Genomic DNA, 11,034 nt, shown 5'->3' on the forward strand with positions numbered 1-11,034 from the left:
TCTATATTCCATGCATTGATATGGTTTCTCGCCTGTATGAATTCTTTGATGGGTTGTAAGATGGCAGCTCTGATTAAAGCTCTTTCCACATTCCAAGCATTTATATTGTTCTTCACCTGTGTGGCTTTTGCGATGTATATTAAGGGTCTTGTTGCAACAGAAGCTCATTCCACATTCCAGGCACTGATATGGTTTCTCCTCTGTATGAATGCATTGATGGGAGGTGAGACTTTCCTTCCAACTGAAGCTCTTTCCACATTCCATGCACTGAAATGGTTTCTTCCTTATATGAATTATTTGATGGGAGGTTTGATTTTTCCTCCAGCTGATGGTCTTTCCACATTCCAAGCATTGACATAGTTTCTCCCTGGTATGAATGCTTTGATGACAACAAGTTTGTGCTTGCACAAAAGCTCTTTCCACATTCCAAGCACTTGTTATGGTTTCTCACCTGTATGAATTCTTTGATGGTGAGTGAGATAGGTGCTCCGACTAAAGCTCTTTACACATTCCAAGCATTGATATGGTTTCTCCCCTGTATGAATCCTTTGATGACGACAAAGGTTTGTGCTTGCACGAAAGCTCTTTCCACATTCCAAGCACTTATATGGTTTCTCCCCTCTATGAATTCTTTGATGGCGAGTGAGATTATCTCTCCAACTGAAGCTCTTTCCACATTCCAAACATTGATATGGTTTCTCCCCTGTATGAATGCTTTGATGGGAGGTGAGACTTTCCTTCCAGATGAAGGTCTTTCCACATTCCAAGCACTGATATGGTTTCTCCCCTGTGTGGATACTTTGATGGGATGTGAGACTTGGTTTGGAGGTGAACCTCTTTCCACATTCCAAGCATTGATATGGTTTCTCACTGCTGTGAATTCTTTGATGGGATGTGAGATTGGACCTCCGATTGAAGCTCTTTCCACATTCCAAGCACTGATACGGTTTCTCCCCTGTATGAATTCTTTGATGACGACAAAAGTCTGCACTTGCATTAAAACTCTTCCCACATTCCAAGCACTGATATGGTTTCTCCCCTGTGTGAATTCTTTGATGGGATGTGAGACTTGGTTTGGAGGTGAACCTCTTCCCACATTCCAAGCACTGATATGGTTGCTCCCCTGTATGAATTCTCTGATGGTAAGTGAGATAGGTCCTCCGACTGAAGCTCTTTCCACATTCCAAGCATTTATATGCTTTCATCCCGGTATGAATTCTGTGTTGGGAATTCTGAGTTAAGTTCTCTCCACACTCCTCAACAGTGTGAATTTTGTCACGGTCTCTCTTATTCTTGGTTTCCAATTTGTCACCTTCTGCAACAAAGAAAGAAAACGATTGGAGCCTTACGAAGGAATGGAATGGAATGCCAATGAACGCTTCTGATAAAAGAACTGAAAAGACTCAGATGGGAGACAAATCCAACTAGACAGTTAACTGTCTCTATTTAATGGACAGCTGGTACACTACAGAATGTTGGATTTGGACCACGGAGACCTGGGTTCAGTTTCTGGATCAGGGATCAATCTCACTAGGTGGTCTTGGGCCAATCGCTCTCTCTCAGTGCCTAGCCTACTTCACACAAATGTTGTGCAGATAAACAGAACGCAGTGCATCCTATTCCAAACTGTAAGGAGCAACGGAAAGATATAAATACGATAAAAAGTTTAGACCCCATCATTCACTGGCAGAGGATTTCATTGGCATGCACAAGGTCCCAAGGCCAATACCTGACCTCTATAGCTAAGGCAGCGATGGGGAATGTCCTAATGTGGTCTGTGACAATGTTTCCCCCAGATGTGTGACTTCCAGCGTGGGCAGGTAAAGATAAGCTTAAAGTGAATTCCTAATTGTTCCTTGGCAAGCGGGCCTTTCTCTCAGCACCCATCAGTTGATCGGTCCTGACAGGGAGCCCAACTGGGGTTGGCTGCTTTGAGGAATTCCCCGTCAGGAACTCCACAGTGCACTCAAAGGGGCTCTCAGACCTGATCAGCTGATGACCACAGAGTTCCATCACTTGGAAGTCCATTTGCAACTGCCTATAAAGCACAGTGAGGCCAAATATCAAAATACAAATAAATTTGTATTTGTGGAGAAAATAGGAAGAAAGGGTGTGGCAACAATCAAACACAACACAGGCTTGCAAATAAACAATAAAGCCCATTTATCTACCAATTAAGTGTTACCTCCAAGAACAGAGTCTTGGAATTCAGGACGATGGCGGAGTTCCTTGCAAAAGGCTTGTTCTGAAAGAGCATATTTGGATGCCTGAGCTAACATTTCCAGGAAGGCAAAAACCTCACATATTTATGAGAATCTAAGATTAGTGCAGCCTGCCCCTTTTCTGACATGGAAAGTTTGGCCCAATGAAAAGATCCGCTCCGTCTCTGATGCCAGTGGCCAACCAGAAAACAACTAGTTCCATCTCCCTACCATCTCTTACAAGTATATGTCAAAAGTCTGATCGCGTATTCAGATACTAAGCAGTCCATAGCTCAAGGTTAACTGCAGGGGGTTAGAATCCCAGATGCTGTAGGTGGTGCTTGTGAACCAGAACGTTGGGGTTCCTCACAGATATAAACAACTGCATTCCAAAACAGATATTATGGTCCACCAGTGAGTCTTACCGAGAAAGGCCACGATTCCACAATTTTCCTCCATGACTTCTGTATGCAGAGCTTTCTGGTCAGGATCCAGCAGGCCCCACTCCTCCTCCGTGAAAGACACAGCCACATCCTCAAAGGACATAGGATGATAAAAATGGAAAGATTAATTCTTTGTAGACAGCATAAATATTATCTCCTAGGGCTGCATGTCTACCCCATTGGATAGCAGGAGCCCGTCATTGCCTGACTTTCCTTCCTGCCTGATGCCCTGGAGGATCAAGAGACCACTTGTGAAGGAGCACCCCGAAGAACCCCCTTACTCTAGGCTGGGGGGGGGCAAAAGAGACATAAACTCTCCTTCCCCCTCCTCCTCCTAGCCAAGTGTTTAACAAGGGTTTGCAAAAATCCTGAATTAAACATTTGCCCCACCTCCAAACTAAATGGGGACGGGATACAGGAGTGACCCAGGATGGGTTGGCCTGTAATGGGGTCCCCAGGTCAGAGGGACTCTACACTAATATCTAATACCAATTTCTGTGTTGTTTCTATGGGATTTTTTTGGTGCAGTTATTTATGGATGTTGATTTTAAAATTGTAATGAAATTGTTTTCTTTTAATGATGGATGCTTCCATTTTAATCTTTGGGTTTGTGGTTTCTATACTTGGATTAGAAGCCCATTGTAGCATTAAAAAGTATACAAAATTAACAAACAATGCTGAAAAGAATCTTCATAGTAATAAATAACGCTAGCTATATCCAAAGGGATAATTAAAGGGATTTGGTTGGTCATCATTATCAAGATTTAAGCCTTCATTGAGTGGTCTACAAAGCCATCGTTGAGGGAGATTTCGTTCAGACCAAGACAGGTGAGCAAGTATAGAAGCACTCAGGCTGTCCCCAGCCTTCTCTCCCCACTGATCCAGCCCCCTACCTGATCTGCTTCCACAGCACCTGCTTCCCCTCCATCGGAATAGAGAGACAGCTGAGGAGTTCTTCCTGGTGTCATTTCATCCCCTGTGGGAGATAAAGGTGGTGGGAAGCCATTAGCATAAGAACATAAGAAGAGCCTGCTGGATCAGGCCAGTGGCCCATCTAGTCCAGCATCCTGTTCTCACAGTGGCCAACCAGGTGCCTGGGGGAAGCCCGCAAGCAGGACCCGAGTGCAAGAACACTCTCCCCTCCTGAGGCTTCCGGCAACTGGTTTTCAGAAGCATGCTGCCTCTGACTAGGGTGGCAGAGCACAGCCATCATGGCTAGTAGCCATTGATAGCCCTGTCCTCCATGAATTTGTCTAATCTTCTTTTAAAGCCATCCAAGCTGGTGGCCATTACTGCATCTTGTGGGAGCAAATTCCATAGTTTAACTATGCGCTGAGTAAAGAAGTACTTCCTTTTGTCTGTCCTGAATCTTCCAACATTCAGCTTCTTTGAATGTCCACGAGTTCTAGTATTATGAGAGAGGGAGAAGAACTTTTCTCTATCCACTTTCTCAAGGCCATGCATAATTTTATACACTTCTATCATGTCTCCTCTGACCCGCCTTTTCTCTAAACTAAAAAGCCCCAAATGCTGCAACCTTTCCTCGTAAGGGAGTTGCTCCATCCCCTTGATCATTCTGGTTGCCCTCTTCTGAACCTTTTCCAACTCTATAATATCCTTTTTGAGATGAGGCGACCAGAACTGTACACAGTATTCCAAATGCGGCCGCACCATAGATTTATACAACGGCATTATGATATCGGCTGTTTTATTTTCAATACCTTTCCTAATGATCCCTAGCATGGAATTTGCCTTTTCACAGCTGCCGCACACTGGGTCGACATTTTCATTGTGCTGTCCACTACAACCCCGAGGTCTCTCTCCTGGTCGGTCACCGCCAGTTCAGACCCCATGAGCGTATATGTGAAATTCAGATTTTTTGCTCCAATATGCATAATTTTACACTTGTTTATATTGAATTGCATTTGCCATTTTTCCGCCCATTCACTCAGTCTGGAGAGGTCTTTTTGGAGCTCTTCGCAATCCCTTTTTGTTTTCACTGCTCACTCCTAATTCTAGGTCATTAATGAACAAGTTGAAAAGTACAGGTCCCAATACCGATCCTTGAGGGACTCCACTTTCTACAGCCCTCCATTGGGAGAACTGTCCGTTTATTCCTACTCTCTGCTTTCTGCTTCTTAACCAATTCCTTATCCACAAGAGGACCTCTCCTCTTATTCCATGACTGCTAAGCTTCCTCAGAAGCCTTTGGTGAGGTACCTTGTCAAACGCTTTTTGAAAGTCTAAGTACACTATGTCCACCTCTATCTATATGCTTGTTGACACTCTCAAAGAATTCGAATAGGTTACTGAGACAGGACTTTCCCTTGCAGAAGCCATGCTGGCTCTGCTTCAGCAAGGCTTGTTCTTCTATGTGCTTGGTTAATCTAGCTTTAATAATACTTTCTACCAGTTTTCCAGGGACAGAAGTTAAGCTAACTGGCCTGTAATTTCCGGGATCCCCTCTGGATCCCTTTTTGAAGATTGGTGTTACATTTGCCACTTTCCAGTCCTCAGGCACAGAGGAGGACCCGAGGGACAAGTTACATATTTTAGTTAGCAGATCAGCAATTTCACCTTTGAGTTCTTTGAGAACTCTTGGGTGGATGCCATCCGGGCCCGGTGATTTGTCAGTTTTTATATTGTCCATTAAGCTTAGAACTTCCTCTCTCGTTACCACTATTTGTCTTAGTTCCTCAGAATCCCTTCCTGCAAATGTTAGTTCAGGTTCAGGGATCTGCCCTATATCTTCCACTGTGAAGACAGATGCAAAGAATTCATTTAGCTTCTCTGCAATCTCCTTATCGTTCTTTAGTACACCTTTGACTCCCTTATCATCCAAGGGTCCAATTGTCTCCCTAGATGGTCTCCTGCTTTGAATGTATTTATAGAATTTTTTGTTGTTGGTTTTTATGTTCTTAGCAATGTGCTCCTCAAATTCTTTTTTAGCATCCCTTATTGTCTTCTTGCATTTCTTTTGCCAGAGTTTGTGTTCTTTTTGTCTCAGAGATTCCCTGATGCATGTTTAACTACTGCACATGGGCCTCAGAAGAGGTCTTATCTGTTGAGTGTTTATACACATTTTATATTTCAGTTGTGTGAAAATGCATTTCTTACCCTTTGGGCTATTGGCCACGTATAAAGTAGTGAAATGTAAATAAATGTGTACTGTGGAAAAGGCTGGAGATAATTGTCCTCCAAAACTGAAACGGAAATCGAATTGAGATAAATCCCATTCATCCTTACCCGTTGGTCTGTGAACGATGTCTGATAGAATCTTCTCGGCCTCAAGGAAATCGGTGCCCATTTCTGCAAAGCGATCCTTTCCCTGAAACGGTCATGAGGATTCAAAACGGGGAATGGGGAAAAGGATTAGGAAAGAAATGACAGAGGCAGAAACCTAGAGGATTATTGGATAATCTTCTTGGATGCTTTCCAAAAAAGTTGGGCAATTAGTCAAGAATTTTAGGGATACCCTCCCTCACATTCTGTGCCCCTATCTCGATGAAACCCTCTCACCTGCTGGTCTGCCTGCTTCTTCTCCACTGCCTGGCTCAGGAGCAAACCTTCAGCCAGGGCCACCGCCTGGCAACTGGTCTCGGCTTCACATTCCTTCACCCAGCTCTCCATCTCCGGTGGAAGGACAGCCAAGAATTGCTCCAGGATCACCAGGTCCAGGATCTTGTTCTTTGCGTGTTGCTCAGGCTTCAGCCACAGACGGCAGAGATTGTGGAGTCGGTTACAAACTTCTCGGGGCCCCTCGGCCTCCAGGTAGCAGAACTGCCTGAAATGCAGTGGGTGCACATCTGAGCTGAAGGTATCCTCCTCACCTAGGGCCTTCTGCATGGTTCTTTCCCAGAATTCCTCACTGCTGCCAGTCTTGGTGGTATGGGAGCATCTTCCTGCTTCATGGCCAGATGCGTCTTCCTCTTCCATCTTTTATCTGCACACCAAAGAAGCCCCCAACAGGACTGAAGGACCTCCTTCGTCTTATGCCGATTTGTGTCTCAAGGCTAAGCCTGTCCACATTAGAGGTGCCACCGAGTCCTGCAAAGCCAAGACATTGTTCTGTTATAGAATTATTGCACTGTCAGAAGGACAGGAAAACATGTGGATGAGTCTACCTAGCGATCAGTTCTTCTTCCAGAACGAAAGCCTATTGAATACTCAAAAGAGAAAGTGGAGGTATATATGTCTGTGGGGTGGGGGGGTGGGAAGGTAACATTCCTCTACATGAGGGCCATGGTTTAAAGCCTTCAGTCTGACTGAGTGTCAGAAGGTGCAGCATCTGCCCTACTGGCCTATGTTTTACCACTCCTTCCCCGCCGTGCCCACTCCCTCCTTGGCCTTCCACATTCCTTCTTCACTCAACGCTCCCTGCCATCTCCAGGTCATGCTGAGGGCATCTCTTGCCTGAAACCCTGGAGAGGTGCTGCCAATTGTAAATTAGGTCCTAAAAGTCAAAATTAGTAGATCCAATGCAGGCCCATGCATCCACTGCCAATTTTATTCTTTGGCCTGTGCATCCACCTTTACTGGATACAATTTCCCCGGTTCTATTTGCTCAGCAGCAAACCTTACGAAATGAAGAGAACTTTTTCTGGCGGATGGGATAGAATTGATCCTTGTAGCTATATTCTACATGCTTTACATTCAGGTTTTTTAAGATGTCAGATGTTCCACATTTCACTTTCTATTTCCAGAGAAGAGTTTCTGAAAAGAAGTTGGTACAAACCTGCCAGATAGCCAAAACAACACCTTAGAGAAAGAATAACGTGTGTGTGGAGCTGACAATATGCAAAAGGACACTGCTGAGAAAATCACTGATGCAAGGGGTCACAGGTACTCGTTATTTTATTTATTTCTTTATTTCTTTGATTTATATCCCGCCCTTCTTCCCAGCAGGCGCCCAGGGCAGCATTATATTCCCTCCCAGACAGATTATGGTAATTCATGGTCTGTGTTAAATAAAGGCTGTCACTCAGCTGAAGAAATCTTAGTTCATTGTCTGATTGTACACTTTTCCTTTATGCAGAATCATCTGTATGTTTTTAGTGATTTTATCTGATTTTTATTTTACTGTATTGTATTTTATTCCTTGCTGTGAACCGCCCAGAGAGCCATTGGCTAAGGGCGGTATAGAAATGGAATGAAATAAAATAAAAATAAATAACTTTAAGTATTTACTGGAAAACAAAATAACATTTCTTCCTTGCATCCGAGATCTGATACACTGCTACTGCATATGGAAGTTTTATTCTCCTCACAGGAACTCACACTAGTCTCACATATCCATGCCCCCAATATTTCTCTGATTAGACAAAGACCTCCATCTTTTCATTCCCTTCCCTTTTTCTGTCCATTTTCTCTTAGACAGACTCATTGGCCACAGAAAAACATACCACATCTCCAGCCACAGCTCCTCCAAAAGTCACCTTCCACCGTTACACAGATGTATCAGCAACTAGGAGGGTCCTCACCTATGGTTTGTAAGCTCCATTTCCGCCCTGTAGATCCCTGCTTCCCTTAAGACCTTAAGCTGCAGTCTAAAACCCCAACATGTCAAAAGTGCAGGCAGAAGGCTTTTGTCTGACCCCCATCTTCTACCCTACTAAGCGTGAATGACGGATCTGCAGATTTGGACATGGTTTGGATTCCAATCTTAATAAGTGCTGTTTTAATGGGGTTGTTTAATTGTACATTTTAATGGTGGTTTATCTCTGATGTTCTGATGAAATGTTGTGCATGTTACTTTTTAAAAATTATGTCTTTTCTATTTCTGCCATGTTGGCAATTAAGCAGCACATAAATGAATGATAACAATCTATGTTGTTTTCATGTCCGTTTAATTTAACATGTTTGTTTACTTTCACTTAGGTCTCCTGAATTTGATTCCTTTAAATGAATGGCCTGCAGTTGTTTTCAGTAGTGTTTTTCACTAGTGCGGTGTCCAGAACTGGACACAGTACTCAAGATGGGGCCTAACATGGGAACTAGTACTTCACACAATTTGGAAACTATACTTAATGCAGCCTAAAATGGCTTTTGCCTTTTTTTGCAGCCGCATCACACTGTTGGCTCATATTCAGCTTGTGGTCAACAACAATCCCAAGATCCTTCTTGCATGTAGTGTTGCTGAGCCACGTATCTCCCATCTTATAACTGTGCATTTACTTTCTTTTTCATAGGTGTAGAACATTCCTGTTAAAATTCATTACGTTGTTTTCAGTCCAAGATCACTTTGAATTTTGTTTCTGGCCTTCAGGGCATTAGCTATCCCCCCCAATGTTGTATCCTTTCCAAATTTGATAAGCATTCCCTGCACCTCCTCATCCAAGTCATTAATAAAAATATTGAAGAGCACTTGGCTCACCACTGAGCCCGATGGTACCTCACTCATTATCTCCCCCCAGTTTGAGAAAGAACCACTATTGCAGTGGATCCCAGATGGATCAGCTGAGCAGATCTTCTATGCACCTGCCCCCTGCAGCCCTGGGACCCCCCCTTCACCCAAATACACAAAACGGGTGGGGGAGGGAGACTCACCAGATCCCAAAAGGGGCCACCGATGCAGCGCTTGGGAGGGTCAAAGGCCACTTTCATCCCCCCCCCCCAATGAGGAACCCGGAAGGTTGGATACGCTTTTGCTTTAGAGGCCCCCTTACTCCCTCCCCAAATTCCCTTCCACTCTAGGAGTCTAGTCCAGTTTATCTTAACCCTTAGGGTGCCGAGCAGAAGGCTCACCCCTCTCCTCGCATCGCTCTCATACCAAGAGACAAAGAGGAACCTTGCGCTACACGCACAGAGTTGGGAGTTTTGGACGCTTCATAAGACGTCCGACCCTTCCGGTTCCCAAACGAACCCGGCCATGCAAGGGCGGGAGAGGGGCTCCCAACGAGTTCTTCCACTCTTCCCAAATTCCCTCCGCCCTTCGGAAGATTTTCCTTCCTTAACTCTTTGCTCTCCCCATCTCCTGCCCAAGGAAAACAGCACTCTACTTCAGGTCTCCATTTGCACTATGGCCAATCTGGGGGGGTAGGGTCGCCATAAGTCGGAATCGACTTGAAGGCAGTACACACACACACACACACCCCTCCTCGGGAAAAAAACAATCCTGGGGATTGCAATTCGTTAAGGGTGCTGGGAATTGTAGATCTGAGAGGGGTAAACTACAGTTCCCATGATTCAGGGTTGGGTGTGTGTGTTTTAAATGTATGTGTATGTAGCCTCTGCCCAGACTGTTTCAATTGCTGTTGTCTATACCTGCCCCTCCCCCGTATTGCCAGGTTCCTTCGTGAACCTGAAGCGTCAGGAGTCCCACCAGGCCAGGAGAGGCCCAAACTCCCCTCTGTGTGTGCAGTGCATGCTTCTTCTTTGGCTCCTGCTTTGAGAGAGATGAGAAATGTAAATTACTGCCTTCAAGTCGATTTCAGCTTATGGCAACCCTATGAATGGGGTTTTCATGGTAAGTCGTATTCACAGGTGGTTTACCATCAGAGGCTGAGAGGCAGTGACTGGCCCAAGGTCACCCAGTGAGCTTCGTGGCTGTGTGGGGATTCGAACCCTGGTCTCCCAGGTCGTAGTCCGACACCTTAACCACTACACCACACTGGCTCTCGATGTTGATCCTACTGCTGTTTATTTATTCAAGACTTTATATATCATTTGCATTTTGAAATAGTGTACATAAAAACATCATAAAACCAAACACTACCTTAAAATGCCTGCTGGAACCAGAGTCTTAGCCTTGCACTTGAGGTTCAACAAGGACGATATCTGTCTGATCTCACTTGGGAGGGAGTTCCACAGGCTTGGATCCACTACACTGAAAGCACAGCTTCTGGTTCTTACTAGCCATGCATGTGAGCCATGGGGGGCACCAACAAAGACTCCCCCAAAGATCTCAGTGGTCGGGCTAGGATGTAAGAAATCAGGGGGTCCTGAAGAAATCCTGGTTGTTAAGGGCCTTGTAAATTAATGCAAGAATCTTGAACTTGGCATAGTAACATATGCATAGCCAGCGCAAACCTTTAAGCACTGGAGTTATATGCTGGCCGTAGTCTGTCTCCATCAACAGTCTAGCTGCAGCATTTTGCACCACCTGGAGGGTAGCCCCACATAGAGCGCATTGCGATAATCAAGTCTTGACGTTATGAATGCATGAATCCCCACAACGAGGCTATCCCTGTCCAAGAATGGCCATAGCTGGAGAGGAACTTCATCCAGACCAGGCAAATTGGCAATCTCCCAGACACTGGCACAACCCGACCACAGTGCTTCCGTTTTCCCAGGGTACTACAAAGAACCACATTTTTGGGGTCTCCAAGTCTTCAACCAATTGTAATGTGGCCTGATTACTACAACCCTGTACCCACTTTAACTTATTTGGA

General features: G+C 44.8%; 1 protein-coding gene across 2 annotated transcripts; it reads right to left on the bottom strand.

Annotated features, from left to right (window-relative positions):
• Positions 1 to 426: 426 nt before the first annotated feature.
• Positions 427 to 9,459, bottom strand: LOC133381607 (zinc finger protein 660-like). 2 transcript variants are annotated; one of them, XM_061620948.1, is made up of 6 exons: positions 9,389 to 9,459; positions 6,164 to 6,691; positions 5,891 to 5,972; positions 3,538 to 3,620; positions 2,627 to 2,735; positions 427 to 1,315 (listed from the first exon to the last, which is right to left on the bottom strand). In XM_061620948.1, the coding sequence occupies exons 2-6, from the start codon at positions 6,578 to 6,580 to the stop codon at positions 438 to 440; spliced, it is 1,569 nt and encodes a 522-aa protein (XP_061476932.1). In that variant the 5' UTR covers positions 6,581 to 6,691; positions 9,389 to 9,459; the 3' UTR covers positions 427 to 437. The 2 variants fall into 2 exon arrangements, with proteins under 2 accessions (XP_061476932.1, XP_061476931.1); XM_061620947.1 differs by lacking the exon at positions 9,389 to 9,459 and adding an exon at positions 9,191 to 9,365.
• Positions 9,460 to 11,034: the final 1,575 nt, after the last annotated feature.

Source organism: Rhineura floridana, chromosome 3 (genome assembly GCF_030035675.1).
Source record: "Rhineura floridana isolate rRhiFlo1 chromosome 3, rRhiFlo1.hap2, whole genome shotgun sequence".
Lineage (NCBI taxonomy): Eukaryota > Metazoa > Chordata > Lepidosauria > Squamata > Rhineuridae > Rhineura > Rhineura floridana.

Bases quoted from the DNA above. Each gene is read 5' to 3' on its own strand.
- LOC133381607 (XM_061620948.1), bottom strand. From the start codon at position 6,580: ATGGAAGAGGAAGACGCATCTGGCCATGAAGCAGGAAGATGCTCCCAT. The intron at 5,973-6,163 runs GTGAGAGGGTTT...TGACCGTTTCAG, and splicing joins AGAAGCAGGCAGACCAGCAG to GGAAAGGATCGCTTTGCAGA. The intron at 3,621-5,890 runs GTAAGGATGAAT...TATCTCCCACAG, and splicing joins CATCGTTCACAGACCAACGG to GGGATGAAATGACACCAGGA.